Genomic DNA, 20,114 nt, shown 5'->3' on the forward strand with positions numbered 1-20,114 from the left:
TCTTGTCAGCTTCATACATGTTGGAAGACCTCAGCAAACAGTGCATTATATTGACCCAATCCAACCATTCTCACCTTCCCCTGCTTTGTGTCACCAAGTATCTAATTGCTCCATCTAATACACTGAAATGGCAAAAGGAGTTGAAGAATGCTGCTTCTTATCACAGAAGAGTTTATTCTCAGAGCCGAGCTCTTCAGGCCCTCCTTCAGGCCTAGAGTTATACTTCAAACACTGGCCTATTGTAGAAATTCATATGTACACTTTCATTGGATAGAGGCACTTCTATAACTGGGGGAACTCAGCTACTAATCTATAGATCCTGACTGGTTTTAAGTGTGAGTAAAGTGTCTGACTGGCTGGTGACACAGAAGCAGAAGAGTTTATATGTTTATGTAGAACTATAATCCACAGGGAAGTCACTCATAGGTTGTGGTTTCTAATTCATAACTTATTTGGACCAAAGTTCTAGAGCATGATTCATCTCAGCCTAACATCTGCATGTCAGGTTGGTCAGAGGAATAATGCTCTCAAATGTGAAAAACTAGAAAGAAAGCCTAGATCCCTAGGGCTAAAGCAGAATGGAATGTCCTGTGCAACAGGACAACCAAGGAGTTTCAAAGGTGCTGAGAATTAGATGACTGAAGTTGCAGTGAACACTGAAATAATTCTCTGGTTTTATCCCAGTGGTTCTGTTGCAGGTATCACAACCCACATAGAGCGATGATAATTAAGATTATGATCATGAACTTAAAAGGAGCTGAAGTGAGACATGCAACCTGTAAATAGGGTCACCAGTGGAAAACTTGCTTACCTATTCCCTGTATATCTTGATTCATAAAAGTATTTCTTAAATTGTTTTTGAAACTGGAAGAGACACACTATGACTTCCTAAGGGGGGATGATTTATCATTCTCAATTCAAAATTCTTCATCACAGGACAAATGTCTCCATTAACCTTTCTTCCACGGAAACCAGCAGCCATCTACACCTCACTAAATCCAAGGCACCATCCATGCTAATAGCCATGCAGATGGAGTCAACTTGTTAATTACTTCCCCTGAAATGACAAGAAGTGAATTTGCACCTGTCAGTAGCACAATCACAGACTTGAAAGAGTACTGAAATTTCTACCTGCTATTCTTGTTCCCCAAGATAAGGGTACTTGGATTCCTGTTAATTATCATGTTTTGATTAAACAGAAGTACTTTTCTCACTTTGTTCATGTACATCTTTGAAGTAAATGACATTTTTCTAGAAGCAGAGAAAGTAATGATATGGCTTTATTAAATATTAGTAGCATTATCTATATTGCAATTGCTTTTAACAGAAAACCAAGTGCTGCAGCAAAAGTTTTCTTTAGTTATCTTTAAAACTGATTTGCAAAAATACAACATTTGTAAGAAAATGTATTTTCTCTGGAAGAGTTGGTACTGAGAAAAATATTTGCATCTCAAACATTCTTAATCATGGGTTGGACCCTTCATAAGCAAAATTTACCCTGTATTAAGAACTGTAGTACAAGCTATGGAGAATACCTGAGTAAGTCTTCTGCACAGTAAGTCATATTCTTTATAACAGTTTATATAAATGTAGTCACACTTGCAGATTGAAATCGTAAGTGGTGTCTTTGTTGATAACATCATTTGCATCATTAGTAATAGTTAATACACAGGCCAAATTATTCAGATGGACTTTGTCCGTCTTTTATCCAAACTTCTGTTGTATCCCAACCTCTCTACAGAAGCCCCTCATTTATAGGAGGTGACTATTCCACATTCAAGGGAATCCTACATTTCACAATATCTAGTAAGAATGTTGTCTGCTTCTTTATCTATATGTCTATGGGAAAGAGGAAAGAAGCAAGTTATTTTCTAGGCTTCATCTTGGTTATATGAATTGCGCTTAAAACTAGACCAGAACTCTAAATGTTTTTGTTTTTAACAGGCTCTTGTGAACATGCATTTTGCTTGTCTTAATTATATTTTAAAGACAAAAATGCATACCTAGAACTACAAAATAAAATGTTGAATAATAGGATAAAAATAACCCATATTTCCATAGCAGAAGTAATTTGTATTGTGTTGTATTTTTTATTGTTATTTAATTTTCAATCTGCTCCTGGTCTTGAATTTTTTCTGGTCTAAGTAAGCAGTTCTACGCATTGCACGTGCTCCACATAGGATTTAAGTTATGATACTCTCTTGTACGTTCAGATACTCTGAGTCTTTCATGTCTCTCCATGTTTGTATACATAAGTACATACATATCACTGCACAAACACATAAAACCAAACTAAATATTGTATATTTATATGTGTGTTAAGTCTCATCTCCCTATAATGAAGCTCCTCAAGAGAACGAATAAAGATCAGTACTTGATGTAGAAGGTTTTATTGACTTTTTGTGTCAGAATATTGAGTCAGAACTGAAGTAAAAGAACTACAACATATTCAAGTCAACAGTATGAGAGTTTTGACTGTATGGAGGGCAACTAGTAGGGGACAAGGGGTTTCTTGTAGTCAGTATTGGTATAAATAATTTGTAGCTTTGATTTCTGTGGAGCATTTGATACCATGGGTGCAGACTGAAGATGTTATGTTCACATATACTGTTAAAATGTATATGTATCATATAAAAATGGATGTCAGAGATCTGTGTGCAAAGTTTTGTATGACAAGAGAGTGTAGCAATGAGTTTGCCTTGCTGGTTGCTCAGGTCTTAAATTTTTTACCTATTTTTTTCTGAAAGGCAATAACTTACTTTGGATTTTCTGTTGTACATCATGTTTTGTCTCCTTCTTAAGGAGTACATGTAGTTTTAAACCTCTCTCATGCAACACTGTGCAACAAAATCACTCTTAATTTTGGTTCTTCTTGAAAGATACCCAGGCCGTTATCTGCTTTTCCAATTGTTTTGTTAGTAAAGATCAGGATAATGCAGACCCAAAGGGAAAAGACAACATTTAATTGACTCGAGTTCTATTGTCTAGGATTTCTGTTCACACAAAACTTTTTAGAGTACAGACAATGCTTCTTTTTTTATGCCTAGCACAGACTAAGTGAGATTAAGTTGCTTTTGCTTCCCTTCCTATTCAGCAGAGTTAAAGGGTACCATAGTAATGAAACTGTAAGCTGGCATTGAAGAAGAGGTGCTTGGACACACCCATAGGTAAAACTGAAAGGGCAGTGGATAGCCCCATTTCCCAAGGTATTGAGTGCATTTCAGGTCACTGAGAAAGCTACGATGTAAGTACCCAAATCTGAAAATCAATCAGGCTCCTTCAGCAGATCTGTTTATCAATCTTACCCTACAGAGCACAGACCTGAAACACTAGGCAACCCTAGAAGAGGAAGAAACTTAATTTGAGAGCAGCTGTTTTAAGACAGATACATAATGGCATTAAGAGAGGAACACTGTGGTGAGGTGAGAACCAAACATAATGCCCACCAGGCTGGGGAAGCTTTTAGTTTTATTATTGTAACCAAATACAAGGAGACTATGCTCAATGACAGCCAGAGCCCATGTCAAAGGAGTGTGAGACAAAAGTATGGCACTGAAGATGGCTTAGTTAAAAACTGTTAACAGCAAATAGTCAGACTGCGTGGGACTTACTGAGCCTAAACCCCAAGATTTATTATGCTACAATGATTCTGGATGCTCAACAGGTAATTCCGGCTCTGTCCCACTCCAGTTATTTAAGCACTACTTTTCATTGATGGTATCAGGATTAAGTGCAGAGGTTTATTTTAGGATCTGGGCACAGCCTAATTATGCTTCTGCTTTTCAATGGAGATATTACCACTACTTATTTCAGGAGGACAAAATAAAGTTATGAGTTTCTCTGTTCTTTTGTTTCAGACTTAGAGAATAGAAATGCCTTATTGTATTTGTATTTGTGTCTTTACCCCTTTAAATAATTAACTGTGTTGTGAACACTCAAGGATTTGTTCTTATGTGCCACTGAAGATACAGGAACCTCTCAAACAGAACACAGCAGTTAGTCAGGAGCATGTCATAATGCAGAACAGAAGCTAAATAAAGGAAATGAAGAACTGCATCTTCAATTGGAATTAATAATGAGAATTTAGATTCATAGAATCATAGAACTATTCAGGTTGGAAAAGCCCCTTGGGATCACCAAGTCCAACAATTATCCCTACTATGCAAAGTTCTCACCTAAACCATATCACCAACACCACATCCAAACAACCCTTAAACACATCCAGGGATAGTGACTCAACCACCTCCCCGGGCAGCCTGTTCCAGTGTCTGACCACTCCTTCTGTGAAAAAAAATATTCCTAATGTCCAGTCTAAACCTCCCCTGTTGCAGCTTGAAACCATTCCCTCTTGTTTTGTCACTAATTACCTGTGAAAAGAGACCAGCAGCAACCTCTCTACAGTGACAGTTCAGGTAGTTGTAGAGAGTTATGAGGTCTCCCCTCAGCCTTCTCATCCTCAAACTAAACATTCCCAGCTCTTCATAAGATCGATTCTCTAGGCCCTTTACCAGCTTCGTTGCCCTCCTCTGTACTTGGTCCAGCACGTCGATATCTCTCTTGAATTGAGGTGCCCAAAACTGGACACAACACTCCAGGTGTGGCCTCACCACTGCTGAGGACAGGGGGACAATCACCTCTTGGCTTCTGCTGGTCACACTATCTCTAAGACAAGCCAGAATGCCATTGGCTTTCTTGGCCACCTGGGCACACTGCTGGCTCATATTCAGCCACTTGTCAATTAGAACCCCCAGGTCCTTTTCTGCCAGACACTTTTCAGCCACACTTCCCCAAGCCTGGAGCGTTGCCTGGGGTTGTTGTGGCCCAAGTACAGGACCTGACACTTGGCCTTGTTGAAGCTCATACCATTGACATTAGCCCAATGACCTAATCTATCCAAGTCTCTCTATAGAACCTCCCTATCCTCATGCAGATCAACACTCCTTCCCAGCTTGGTGTCATCTACAGACTTGCTGATGATACACTATATGTCCTTTTCAAGATCATCAACAAAGATGTTAAACAGAAATGGTCCCAACACTGAGCCCTGAGGAACACCACTTGTGACTGGCCCCAGCTGGATTTGACTCCATTGACCACCACTCTTTGAGCCTGACTGTCCAGCCAGTGCTTGATCCAACAGATCATGTGCTGATCCAGGCCATGAGTAGCCAGTTTTTTAATGAGAGTTCTATGGGGAACCGTGTAAAATGTTTTTTGGAGGTCCAGATAGACAATATCCTCAGCTTTTCCCTTGGCCAATAGTCTGGTCATCAGGTTATAAAAGGAGATCAAGTTCATCAGGTAGGACCTGCTTTTCATAAACCCAGGCTGACTGGGCCTGATCCCCTGGTTATCATCTATATGTCTTCCAATAACACCCAAGATGATCTGCTTCGTGACCTTCCCTGGTACTGCAGTCAGACTGACAGGTCTATAGTATCCCCAAAATCCGCTTTCTGCCTTTCTTATAGATGGGTGTTACATTTGCTACCTTCCAGTCCACTGGAACCTCCCCAGTTAGCCAGGACAGGTAAATAATGGAAAGTGGCTTGGCAATTATGTCTGCCAACTCTTTCAGCACTCTTGGCTTGTAACAACACACAGCAATATGCACAACAGCAATATGCATTTGAATTTAGCAAGGCCATTTGTAAACAACATTATAGGGTCTTTTCTGAAGATGTATGTGGCCAAGACCTTGGCTTAATATCTTATCTGAAAACATGTTTATGGTAATTTGAACGCTAAGGTGAAAACTGAAATATAGAAAGTGCTGTATTTCTCAACATGCAACTGAATCTATAATGAATAAATGTATGAAATCCTTCTACGATAAGCACTTAACATGACTAATGCTTTGTTTTTTTCTCAGGTTATTTTAATTTTCTCAAGGCCTACACTATAGTCTTTTTATAAGAACAACATTACCACAGAGGTACTATCTGCATTAAATGCTGCATTACTCACCTGCTTCTCTTTCATAGAAACAGCAGAAATGTTCAGAGTATGTGGTTACTGAAGGAAGAACTCTCTGTGGATTTGGAAAGGCAGTGTTGTGTTTTGTTTTTTTTTCTTCTGTTCTGTAAACCATTATCAAGATTCTTCTGCCTGGAATGATGTTGTCTGTTACCATCAAGTATATAGGTGGGAGCAGTCAACTTGTGCTAAACAAATGACAGCATACTGGTAAATGAAGTTCAGTGTTGAGAAATAAAAGAATAGGGATAGAATAATCTGAAATTTTGGCAGTTGATGATATGTTATTGAATCATGTAACACTAGACAGAATTGGAAACGAGATGTATAAATATCTCACCTACTAGTCTAGTACTAATTTTGTTATTTATTTTAAAGGATACAGGAATCTGAGTGAGTATTTACAGAATACAAGGCAACCAAATTGGTCAGTTCTACTATTCTAAACCATTCGTTGTTTATCAAGCATGCATAGCTTGTAGCTCTGTGATTTGGTGTCCTTGTCTGTGAAATGCTGATAGCAATGCTCACTCAAATTACGAAACACCCATATTCTAAGAAAATAACTATATGCTTAGGGAAATTATTGTGAGACCTATGTGTTTTGATGGGCAATTCATATAGCAAGCATATTTTCATCTCAAATAGAAGTTTATGTGCAGTAGTTTGTGCAGGGGTTTAAGACCTTGTTCATCCACTCTCTTTTTTATTTAAAAATTCCTTGTTGTAAATAGAAAATACACTTATCCAGCCAAAGCCTTATGATCATCCTACCTTCTGGATTAAAATGCATATGTAGCAGATAATCTAAGCACACCAAGGGCTGGGTTTCTTGCTGTCTTTTTGGCACATAGGGAGAAAAAAACAAGGGGCAGAACTACAGGTGTGGCTGACTATCTTGGAATTCCTTCTGCTGGTTTGGCTCTTCCTTAGCTAAATAAAATATATTTTAGCTCATCTATATATATGAGAATCTGATTGGCTTTAGCTGCAATTTGTAGTCTATAAGACAGAGAAGAAGAAAGAATATCTATTTAGAAAGAATATAAGCAGAATTAAAAAATGGAAGAAAGAAGCATCTGACCTATATTTCAGGGACTGGAACACGTCTGTAATGCAGATGAAAAGCCCATTCCAACTCCCTTTGTACACCATCCAAATCTATTTATCATGAAGCAGTTACCTGGTCATAGCTGAAAAAGTGCTTTGATATATTTTTTATGAATCTAGCTTCTCCACTGCTAAGATAACTAATCACAACACAACCTTGCATTAATTATTGTACTTCTGTCTCCTGAATGTCTTATAAAAAAAAAAAAAAAAAAAAAAAAAAAAAAAAGGAGATCTAAAAAAAGATATATTAATTTAAAAAACAAAAAGAGCCAGATAACAGAAGGTTTAAGGAAACATTATTTTCTTTCATAATATTGCAAAGGACAGTTAACAGTTTATTTAAAAAAAAAAAAAAAGTGTAAAGCTGGCTTTTGAAAAGACATATTTTCTTAGTTTGAATGAGATATTCAGTAAAGGAGGAAAGAAGTGTATATATATATATATAAAGTGCTATTCAGCAAACAGTTGGAGCTCTATTTGTTTGTTTTTTTAAAAAAAATTTAAGCCAAGCAATGCAACTCTTTAACTTTTTTTTTTTTTTAATTTTTTATTTTTAATGTTTGTGGCAAATAATATTTGTAAGGAGGCCCATATTCTGCATTTTAAAAAAGGAGAATAATTATCTTTAAAAATTAAATTTTACCGGATATTTTAGTGAACCAGTTACAATTTTTAAGGAGAGCAGATTAGACGGTGAGTTTGCTAGTGCTCCTCATGAAGTCTTTTCTACTTTGTTTTGTATGCACTCAAATGCTATTTCAGGGAAACATCCTCTCTTCTTTTCTTCTCAATCCACATATAAACAGCATGCTCCCTTCAGATCTCAAAATTTCTCTTTCTTTAATGTTACCACAACTTGTACAGTGTTGCCTGGACTAAAAAGAGTAGCCACATAGTAGTCCTTCTGGAAATCCTTTAGGAAACATGCAAAGACTCCAGGGATTCTGCTTAGCTTTATAGTTACTAATAAAAACAAAATATGTTACCTGGATCAAGCATACATACATAGATAACTATCTCTAGGAGGTTGTTTCTTTCCAGCTTGGTGTCTGTGCCCCATAGTATTTTACTGAGTAAAATAAAGATGTTTATCTATGTAATTCCTCACTCAGCTGTATTTCCCTTACTTCTTGAGATGAAATCCCTGTTTAAACGTATTTATTGTAGACTCAAATTAAATGATATGGCTCTTCCACTCTTGGCTCCTCTTCTGTCCATATAACAGGAAGTGGGAAACCTGTGTCTTTCTACTACCAGGCTGATTCTGTTAGAGCATTAAGAAGCTGATGGGTCATAAGTGGGTGCTATGATCTGATCACAGGTATGATCGATGTGGGCTTAAGATGGTAATTCCCTTGACAAATGTGTGCTTTTCAACTTCATTTTGAAATGGTACCATAAGAAAAGTAGGAATTAAAACTCACATTTATTTTCCATTAAAATACAGGTTGAGAATTACCCCTGCTTATCACATCCAAATTGAGGATATTTTTAAGTTTTTCTGAATTATCTGTACTAGCCAACTGTTTTTGACATATGCAGAGAGAGAATATTACAAATGAAAGTCATATCTTCTTTCTGTTCTGTCTCTGCATTTCTTGGGCAAAGGAGAATCCTGCAAGTAAAACAGCATCTTCCAAATAAAATTGCCTAGAAAATAATTTAGGTGCTTGTGCTTGATGGATGCTCAACAAGATATGTTTCACTACCACCAACAGAAGATGTTAGTATATATTAAGAATGAAAATGTGACTGATCCTGGCACATGTTTGAGAAGTGTTTAATGATCAATAGTTTGAGAAAACAAAATAATTCAAAATAACACAATGGGTCTGTACCTTCCGTGTTATCTTTAAAAACTAAAAGGGTTTTAAATATAGCATTGCTCCTGTTTATAAGAGTTGAAACTTTGCTGATTACACTGGATGGCATCGGGGTACACCTGGAGTAGCCAAGCAGGTGTTTATAGATAGGTATCATACATGTACTTACTGAAAGCTATGACTTATATTCAGAGGCCAGTGGGTCTTTTAGTTCTAACTAACTCCAAACTCCTAATTAATTTTCTTAGCAAATAAGGCAGGATTTACCTAGGTTCCAACTTCATTTTTATACAAGTTGAATTTAAGTATGCAAATATCTCTCTGCAATAACTGCATTAAAGCTACTGCATTAAACCTCATATTTGTCTAAGTGGGGAGAGAAATAGGATGGCAGCACATTGGCTTCAGAGTATCCAGCTGTGGAGCCGAGAGTGCAAGTTAAATTTATGCAAGGCATATGTTAATTACATATGCATGAATGTAATGCAAATGGGCACCCACCTGCATGGAAATACATTAATAATACTTTTTAGTATTAATACAATTCATGTGAAGGACATGGACTTGTTGGAGCAAGTCCAGAAGATTAAGACAATCAGAGTGCTCTGGAGACAGGCCGAGAGAGTTGGGGCTGTTCAGCCTGGAGAAGAGAAGTCTCCAGGAGACCTTAAAGCTGCCGTCCAGTGCCTGAAGAGGCTCCAGGAAAGCTGTGGAGGGATATTTACAAGGGCTTGTAGTGAGAGAACAAGGAGTAGTGGATTAAAACTGGAAGAGAGGAGATTTAGGTTAGACATTAAGAAGAAATTCTTCACTATGAGGGTGGTGAGACACTGGAACAGGTTGCCCAGGGAAGTTGTGGATGCCCCTCCCTGGAAGCCTTCAGCGGCAGGTTGGATGGGGCTCTGATCAACCTAGTCTAGTGGGAAATGTCACTGTCCATGCAAGAGGGTTGGAACTGGATGATCTTTAAGGTCCCTTCCAACCTAAACTGTTTTATGGTGCTGTGAAGGAACCACCATATTTTATTTTATGCATTTTGTGTTTAATTGTTAGTGAAGAAAAAAGGTTAAAAATAAGAATAAGAAAAATAATTCTGCTGCAAATATTGTCATGCCAGGATAGATTATTAATCTGCAAGCAACCTATTTCACTCTATATGGTCCCTCTTTGGCATGGAGTTTCTTATTCAGCAGTTCCTAGAAAGAGATCTATTAACTGAAACATGTGCTAGTTGGAGTGCTCTGGCTTTCTCAGCAAGGAAATGTAGCATAGAACTAATTAAGCCTCTGGGTCATCCTAATATCAGTGGGATTAGCTATTTGTGTAAGGCAAGGCATATGCATAAGTAATTTGCTGAACTGAGGCCTAAAAGAAGCAGGAGAGTCATGGAAATTACTATATGTGATTATATCATTAAAGATAGTTTGCCACTGACTGCACAAGAGTGGGCTGAGTTAAAGCCACCCAGAACATCCCATGCCCAACTGCTTTACTTTTTCCTTGAAGTAGACTGAGAAGCAGATTTTTACATGTTTTTGCAAAGTACCTTACATTATAAGACACATAATAGGGCACAAATTGAGATGTCCTGAGAATTATAACTAAATGCAATATAATCCCATATTTTAATTCCAATATTATCACAACAGTGTTTGAGAGCTTAGTCCTGAGCACCTCTGGCAGCCTGGACCTTCACGATTAAATTTTTGGACAGAGTCAGCCACATGTTCAAGATGATTAATGACACTTCTCAGATGCATTACATGCACTTGTCTTGTCTTTACACCTCAACACACAGCCAAAACATGGTGTTGGTCACCAAAACCATTTGGGCAGCTATGCATTATTATTTAATTAAACAACACAGAAAATTTACAACACTATTTCACTTACAAAGGTGTCCTGGTATCTATTTAGCTTTGGGACCAAAGTACAAAGGTTGAGAGGGGAACAAAAGTGAAATGTGAGGAAAACAATTCAATGCAAATAGTAGTTCACTTTTTTTTTTCTTTTTCTTCTTCCAAATTTAGGCTGACAAAATCATGAGCTAGGAGATTGGTCCACTAAGCACAGATTTTTCCTCCTCCACCACCAGTCATGATGAGTGTGAGGACACTTATTACAGAACGTATGTTTAAAAAATGCATTTGAATCCTCTCCAGAGATATACAGAGATCTAATTAATTGCTCTGACATATCTGAGCCAGAAGCCCCCTTCAGCCACAGAGAGACTTTTTCAGTAATTAAGACAATCTTTAACTTGAAATTATTTGCTGGAAAAGCTCTGTGGAAGTGTGATTGTGGTAAGTAAAAAAACCCCTGCTGCATAGCACCAGAACCCCACCTCTGAAGCTTTGTGACTTACCACCACCTGTGGTCTGTGCTACCCTTTTAAAAAGAGGCAAATTTATTTCTTTAATATTTTTGGTAGTGTAATAGAAAAGACTAAATGACTCCCTGTTGCTAGTACTTTGCAGTGATGGTAGATTTTTAAACGTGTCTTCTTGGCTTGAAAGAAAGCAAAGTTAAGTCACACTGGAGAGCTTTTTAAAAGACTCTTCCAAACTAGCAAAGTGATTTCATTTTCCATTCTCTGAGCCGCTGCTATGCTTAGCCATACTGCACTGTGTTTTTCAGAGGATGCCTATAAAACTCAAGTCCGAATTGATGATAAACCAGCCTATTTGGACATTCTAGACACTGCTGGACAGGTGAGTAGTTTTCCAGTGTGAACAGTTCAATCAGAGATAAACCCAAAGATTTTAACCTCAGATATATGGGTCACAGAGCTAGAAGCAAGCTTCCTTATTCAAACATAAAGGGAGCAGTGGCAGAATAACATTGAGGAATTAACAAAGGAAAAGATTAAAGGAATGCTTCAGTGGTATAAGATAAGTTCAAAATCTGACCAGAAGAGACAGACAAATTTAATGAAGTAGAAGATTAAAATATGCTTCTATCTTTTCCTCCTACATGCAGGAACATGTCAAAATCATGGAATGAATAAATGTGATTGTTGGTTTGTCTTATGTGTTTATCATTCCTACTTTTCTACATGTTATATGAATCTTCTGGTCTACTTATAGGTCAAGTATTCTGTTACCATTCTTCTCCTCCACATGTTATATTCAAGTATCAAATGTTCACTCATAAGGAAAACGTTAGTGCCAAAGGTAACACACAGTGTATGTATAATGTGGATATGCATGTCTGAGCATTAGTCAGGGATCTGAGTTTCATGTATGGTAAGGGAAAAGAAGGAAATACATTCAAGAAATTCTTCCACCTGACTCAGTTAATTCCCTTTCTGTCTCAAAACTTTTTAATTGTGAAATCAGAGTGTTGCAGCTGGTTGATCTTTTCCTGAGTTAAGTGTCAGGTTCTGTTTGAAAGCTTTGATAGTTACATGAGTTTCCATAGTGTTTGTCACCTTGTACAAGAATGACTCAGTCAACGAGGACAGTAGGTTCATAAACAAACAAACAAACAAAAGATTTATGAAGAATAAGCCTGGAAACCTTGATCTATTTTCCCACAGGTCTGAATGTACCTTAGCTGGGCAGTGCAAATGATGGAAAATGCAGTATGCTGCCAGGAATTAGAATGGCATCAAATATATAAGTTGAATCTAGTTCAGGGGGACTGTGGCAGAAGCTTTATATGTGAATGAAATACAGGCCTATTTAAAAGTGAACTTAACCCAGTTTCAGGAATCAAAAGATGCCCTGATTTTTTCTTCCTTGACCCACAACTACACAGTCTCAGCAGTTAACCAATGGCTTGCTGCTGAGTCTGTGAAAGTGTTTGATTCCCTAAAAAATTTAAGCTGAATTTCAAGGCGTGTCTCCAAAGCTGTGAATTTAATTGACCTTGAATTTATTATTATAACAGGCCAAAGAAGTTTCTTGTACATAACAGTCCTGGTATAGCTTCAGCAACAATTTGCTGGAATAAAGGAGGAACATCATAGCTGCTACTCAATATATCTGAAAATACCTGTAGTCCTGTTGGAGAAAGGGAACAAACATCTTATTTGTTCACTCAGGAAGACTGAGCCTATTAACTTCAGCCCTAGGTTGACGTTAGTACAAAATCACCAGGGGAATTACAGATTCAGCTGTTCAGTCTTGTAAGCCTTTATGTGTTAGGGACGTCCTGTGTTATTCTTTAATATAGCTCACTTTCTTACACTTACTTCTACTCTTAAGTTCACTTTAGTCTTGCTTTGTAGAGTTAAAATGCTAAAAAGTAAAAACACTTCCTTACATGGAGCTGAAAAGAAATGATGGATCAGAATTTGTGTGTCCAAATTTTTGCTAATGGAAAAAGAAGCAAAACGCTATGCCAGATTTCTTGCAATATGTTGTAAAAAACATGAGGAGCATTTTCTTTGATTTTTTCCATTTCTTTTTTTTACTGAAAATAAAAATAAGTTTGTGTTGCATATAAAAAAAATAAAATAGAATCAGATATTGATAATTTTTTTCTCTTCCTAATCCCCAACAAAATCAAAGTCTCTCTTTTTTTTTTTTTTTCATTAGAACTAGTGTTTTTTACATTTTGTTTTTTTTTTCTGTTAATGTCTTTAAGAATTAAAAAAAAATAATAATTGGAGTGCAATTTTAAATCCCTTTGAAAGATTTTTTAGATTCAGAAAAAAGGAAAAAAATATCTTTACACACTGACCTTTTAAAATAGCTGAAAACATGAATTTTTCCAGTTTAATGAAAGCTCATCTTTAGCCAGTCATATTCACTTTTTAGGAAAAATTCCCCACAGAGCTGTACAATTGTATTGTTTTTTGTTTGTTTGTTTGTTTGTTTTATCATATAAAAAAGCTGGACCTAAATCTCGTAAGCATCCTGGATTTAGTTTCTTGTCTTTGCAGATGTCTTTAAATTTGTTGTCTCTCTATCTGCACTACACAGCTCCAACATAAATGAAGACCTAACCCAACTCTCGTTGAAGTCAACAGCTAAAATGGCCTCTTTCCTCACAGGGGGCTTGACGGTACTCTTACTGACATTCAAAAGGAAAACCTGCTGTGACTTGGGTGACTTTGGTGACTCAGGGTGGAAATCCATCACCAATTAGGCTGGTGTGCCTTTATGGGACCTAACTGGAAAAGCAGAGATGGTGTTACAGCTTCTAAATCATCTAGTGGCAATCCAGTTTTTCTCTGGGTTTCCTCACAGTCATAAATACTTTACTTTCAACTTAAAACAATTACTTTAATCACTTTGGAAGATCAAGGAGCTAAAATTGTAATTCTTCTCAATTTGGGAAACAAAATAAGTCAATAGAGAAACCAACCAAGGAAAATGTAAATTGTTATTCTCAATAATATCTTTCACCAAACATGCTTCTCCTTTCCCTTCTGTACCTATTCACTCATTGCACACATCAACCCTAACCAAATATTGTGATTTACTATTAATTAGTATAGTTTTTTACTAGTCAAGTCTGGAGTTAAAGATCCACATCTACTATCATACCTGAAACTAGATAAAAATATTTTTTAATTCAACTGATAGATACAGTTGGGACCACCAAAAACCTTAATGGTACTTCAGAAATTCTCAGCTTTCTGAAGTTAAAAAAGACTCAAATAAAGTGAAACATAACAAACAAACAACAACCAAAAAAAACCACGAAAAAACCCCCACAACAACCAAAACAGAACAAAACCAAAAAACCAAAAGCCAAAAACCAAAACCAACCAAAACCAACTAACCAAACAAATAATAAAACAACAACAAAAAAATAAACCCCAAACAAACAAACACAGACAAATAAAAACAAGCAGAGAGAATAGGTGAGATTGAGTTTCAGGAGGAATTTTACTTAGCTTTTAAAGCTTCAGGCTAGCTACAATTTGGCATGTGGAATAAACAATAAAAATGTAATGGGTATCTGCAAATGCAAACTATTATCCATAAAGATAGACTGAGGATCCTTGTTCAACCATGTTCACAGGACTTTTTTTTGAGTAACTTTCCCATGAAATTCACCCATCTGCCTGGTTGGGAGAGATGTTGGAGGAGGACATAGTTCTGGGATTTCCCTTTTCTTCTGCAATGTGTCATAAGCTATCTGCTTTTATATATTGGTTGTAAACTGATGTAAATTTTTGATTACCAGGAAACTAGCCGATGCAAATGAAAGGATATTCAGACCCCAAGTCCTTTATGCTGTGTTCAGTTCCCTTCACAATTAGTCTTAGAGTGACAACCCCCAACTGCTCCAACCATGCCCAAAAAGCCTCCATGCAGAGTTATAGAAACCTTCTGTTCACTCATTTATGGTTTCTCACCCTCACTTTTAACTTAAAAATATGCTGCTACTTCTGGAGCCCAGTTTGAATTCCTCCTTGTGGAACATACACAGCAGTTTTCTCTCCTGCTATATTTATAAACTGTTGACTGACACAGGAGCTTTTATTCTTGCCACAGCTTTCCTCCTCATGACACATTACCCATCCTCGCTGTTTCGATCTCATGCTGACCATTAAAGGAGTGTCAGACAAAGTTCCCTTCACTGGAAAACAATCTGAGATGACCCTATATAGAAAAGGCAAAATTGTTTTCAAACCCAAAGCAGGCAAATTATGCAGGAAAATGGATTTCTCTACCTCTCAGTGAGGCAGTGCATTCAAGTTTATTGCACCAATTTTTGCTTGTTAAAATGTAAGGTTTTTATGATAAACTTGGTGTACCAGTATGTTTCCCAGGTGTGAGTCAGAGACTTGCAAAATTGGCCTTAAAATCTGATGGTATGGCATTTCAGGGAAATTTTCCTTTGTCTGGAGCTGTGTGCACATGAATTCATTTCCAGGCAGACACTTTCAGCCTGACAACAACAGTGCACTCTGTAGTGAAATCCATCTCTCAAATTGGTAGCAAATCACAGGACGTGTTTATCCTGCCAGCCTCCAAGACTACGATTTTTGCCCCCTGCTTCAGGCTTTGAAGAGGAACCGTATTAGTCCCAAGAGCCCTTCAGATAAACTCACTTTTCTCAGACTAAACACTATAGTCCGATGACTCACTCAGGCTGTTATCTGAGATCCTTCTGCTTATTATCTAAACATGCTGCTCTAATCCTGAATCAATGGAAGTAAAATTTCAAACTACACTAGTGCAGCTTATCTCAAGGAAATGTAAAATGCCTGTTTGGCAGTAATTATATTTTAATGGGCCCTTACAGTGTGTTCTTTTAAAGGGAAAATTATTTTAGTGTACTTGCCGCTAGGTACTGTAATGCGTAAATGAAATCCATTTTGTTTTTAAAGCATAGTGATAGTGAGCTAAGCAGCAACCATTAACACAGTGTATTAGGTGAAGAATATTAATTTTATTTTCTTTGTATGCTGTTTCAAAAGCTGATGATGACACACTTAGTCAAACCATAGCTTAGAAAATTTGGTGCATTTTCAAGACAAACTGTTTTGTACTTTTAAGGGAGAATTAAAATCTCTCCCATGACCAAGTCAGTTTATTTGGGAATAGACAGATTTTGAAGAAACATTTATTTGGCACAGATGCTATGATTCTATGATATTGAATGAAAAAAAACAGTTCCAGTAAATCACAGATGAAATTGCAGGCATGACTGCAATTTCCTTTAAATTATGGGCAAAATAGTCTTTGGCTTCAGTGGCAAGGAAACTAGGCATATATTGTTAAAAAAAAAAAAAAAAAAAAAATGGAAGAAGAAGAAGAAGAAAAAAAGTGTATTAGTTTAGCAAAAACAGACAACTAGCAGCTAACATTCCCAGCTTCCTTTCCCATCGCTGTCAATGAATGAGTCATGGTGTAATAAAAGATTAATCCATTCATATTGTTACACCTGCGTTTGTCTTTCTGACAAAAAGTTGCAATAAGTTTTTGCAGGGATCAGGCATTTAGTGTGAACATCAGGGTTTATTTAGCCTAGTGATACTGATTTCCTGCCGCTCACTACCTTTTCCCTTCAGTAAGGTCAATGATAGTGATTCCATATTGCAAGTGGAGGAATACTTTTCAGTGTTGCTTGTTTTTTTTTTTCAATAAATTAATTATTTTTTTAAAATGTTTTCCCTTTTGCTATTCTCATTATTAAACTTGTAATTTGCAAAAATAGATAAATATACAGTGATACTGAATGATTTATGACTTTTAAAAAAGAAATATGAACTTTTAAAAGAAGACAATACTTGATTATAAATTCTCATAAAAGTAGCAAAATCGTTTTTTCTTCTTTCCAGAACTTTCCTAGGTGTTTTGTGTGTTTCTTAGTTGGTTTTGGATTTTTGGGTTTTTTTGTGTTCTTGTGCATATTGTCTGGAAAAGACCAATAAAAACACATTGCATGTGGTTAAACTTCATCCAAGTTCCCCGCAAGACTGTGATTATGTAAATTTGCTTTTTCTTCTAACATTACAAACTGTATTGTATTATTTTTCTTTCCACTATTTAATGGCACTGGAGGTCTTTGAAGTTACTTCCAGCAGATGTTGGGCATTCTCTTAAGTGTGTCCTGATTTCTTTTTATATTTATACACGTATATGTATATGCAACTGTACTAGATAATCTCACAAGGAATTTCATTTTATAGAGGTTTTTCTATCAAAAGCTACTTGTTACTAAGTAGCTTTACACAAACCAGGGACTCCAGTGGCCAGAAAACTGCTTTCTACCTGTATAAATTTTCACAGAATTCACATCAAAAAGGTATTTCCAGGACTAAAAACTTGGCTTGCATGCAGAGAAAACAATCATGTGTAAAAGAACCACCTGGTACCGTTTGACCTGACACTAAGAAATGACTAAAAGATGGGTCTTTTTGCAGAGCTGAGTGTTAATGCTTCTCAAGAAAAGTGGATTGTCCCAAAGAACTAATTTGAAAATTTTGTTTGTCTTTATAATATAATATATCCGCTGGATACTCCACCAATACATTGCATGGTGGTGTTTCCAGCCAAAAACAAAAGAAGACAGCAAAAAGTTACATAGTTTTATCTGAATCATTCAAACCTTTACGCTGCAGAACCGCAGGAGATATTTGGCTGGAAGAGGCTTTCTAAAGATGTTATTTTTGTTTCGCACTATCAGGAGGAGGCTGGAAATCCTTAAAAGCAAAAGACAACTTTCTCAGCTGAAGTTCCAATAATTTTGCCTAAGAAAATGTAGGTGACAACTTCCTGTTACCAAAAAAATAAAAGAAAAATAAATTGAACTCCACTGTGTGCCACCCATGTCCTTTATGATCTAAGGAATGCCATTGTAGCTCTCCAGGTTTCTAAAATAGGAAATGACAAGCAAAGTAGAAATTCCAGACGGTAATTAGTGAAAATATGGAACATTTCCTATTTTCTTCTTTTTTATACTGGGTATATTTCAGATATGTATTTTTATTGCTTCTATAAATGCAAGCTTATATAGCTTGCTTTTATTAACCTGCGTTTATCCTTTATCTAATGGCTGAGGAGGATAAATTGTTGCCACGGGAATTCCATGTCATTATCAGAGCAGCAGGTTGATGTGAAAAAAACAAACAACAACATGCCAGGGAGTAGTCTTTTTGTTTAAAAAGGTGAAAACTCAAAGGCTTCTGTCACAGTTTAACTCAAAATTGACCATTAAATGAGTGGCAACAATGTTTTCTGTTCCATCCTCCTCCCACTCAGATGAAGAAAAGTGAAAGAAGCTTCTGGATTGAAGACTAATCTAGGCAGCTTTAATTAAATATTAATGATAAAAGAAAACATGTAAACATATACCCAAATGTGTGCAAGAATATGTAAAACCCTATTGCCTCCCCCACCCCCAGCAACTCCCCTGGCACTCCCCTGAGCTGTGAGCAGTTCTGAAAAGTCCTGGAGCTGTCAGAGAGAGCGGCAGAGCAGGCAGGAGCTGAGAGGAGAGTTATGAGGGTCAGGAACACATGGGCCTAAGGACCAAAGGAGAGGGATAGATGGAGTCTTTCCTGCACGCCAGCCGTGGATGGAAGGGAAACAGGGAGATCACTTTGGTGATCCCTGAATGTATACCGAGAGCTATGTAGATATGGAATGGAATGATTTCTTTGGCCAATTTTACCAAATGTCTAGTTTCCCCGTACTTATGGGAGGGCTGTACATATGACTCTCATGCTCTTTTAGTGTCCAAAGCAGCAGATTCAGCAAGCAAAGGAAAGTAGCCTCAGGCTCTCAGCAGTACCTATAAACATTCAGGTGTTAACAGTCCACCAGTTGGAAAACTTGCTGCTAGTTTCTGCAACTATGCTGCTTAAAAGAGAGTTCAGTGAAGAAAACAAAAAAAATCATTAAAAAGAAAATTAGCTTCAGCCTGCCTCAAACCAGGACAGCTTTGAAGTAGTTGCATTGGGTGTACCTGTATAAGAAATCACATCTTCTCTTTTGGTGGGGTAGCTGAGTAACATCTTAAGGCAAACTGGAGGAGACAGTCTTCATTAACTTTCAAAATGGCAGAAAAGTTGTGCCCTTTAGTTGGGATAGTCTTGGCATATTTCAGAACCTACTAAGCATCTTTCATGATCTATTGATCTATACTAGATACCTCATGTCTTACAGTTTTGTAGCTCTCTCTTTGTCCTCACAGATTTTCTCTAAATAAATGAATACTATTCTCCCCATTTTATAGGCAGACACAGAGGATATGGATCTGAAAATGGAACCTGGTATAATTTACCCCATCAGAAGTTAATTAGCTTCCATTAAACTATTCCTGATTTACTTTAAAGTCTAAATATCATGGTGATGGATCTAGATGAAATCTTGAGTACTTGTCACAGTTTGACTCAGGATCCACAACAACGTTTTCAATCCTCTCCCCCTCCCACCCAGGTGGGGAAGGAGAGAGAGAAAAAGAGAGAGACTTGGCTGGATTGAGAACTAAACTACACAGCTTTCACTGAACACTAATGATAAAAGAAAATATATACAATTACATACAAATGTGTTCAGGAATGTACAAAACATCTTTTGCCTCACCGCACCCCCAGCAACTCCCACAGCATCTCCTGAGCTCCAAACAGTCCCAAAAAGTCCCAGAGCTGCCAGAGAGAGCAGAGTGATGAGGGTCAGGAGAGCCTGAGCCTGGGGGTCAGCAGTGGTGGATGGACAGAGTCCTCCCTGGATGCCAGCCATGAAGAGAAGGGAAGAAGAAGAAGGAAGGAAGTTTTCTTCTGTGATCTCTGAC

General features: G+C 37.1%; 1 protein-coding gene across 1 annotated transcript in view; it reads left to right on the plus strand.

Moving 5' to 3' along the window:
- Positions 1-20,114, plus strand: part of RIT2 (Ras like without CAAX 2) — a 177,879-nt gene that overhangs the window by 62,418 nt on the left and 95,347 nt on the right. Inside the window, exon 4 of the mRNA XM_051642151.1 lies at positions 11,550-11,623. Within this exon, the coding sequence (XP_051498111.1) occupies positions 11,550-11,623 (74 nt within the window). The remainder of the gene's footprint in view (positions 1-11,549; positions 11,624-20,114) is intronic.

Source organism: Apus apus, chromosome Z, assembly GCF_020740795.1.
Source record: "Apus apus isolate bApuApu2 chromosome Z, bApuApu2.pri.cur, whole genome shotgun sequence".
NCBI lineage: Eukaryota > Metazoa > Chordata > Aves > Apodiformes > Apodidae > Apus > Apus apus.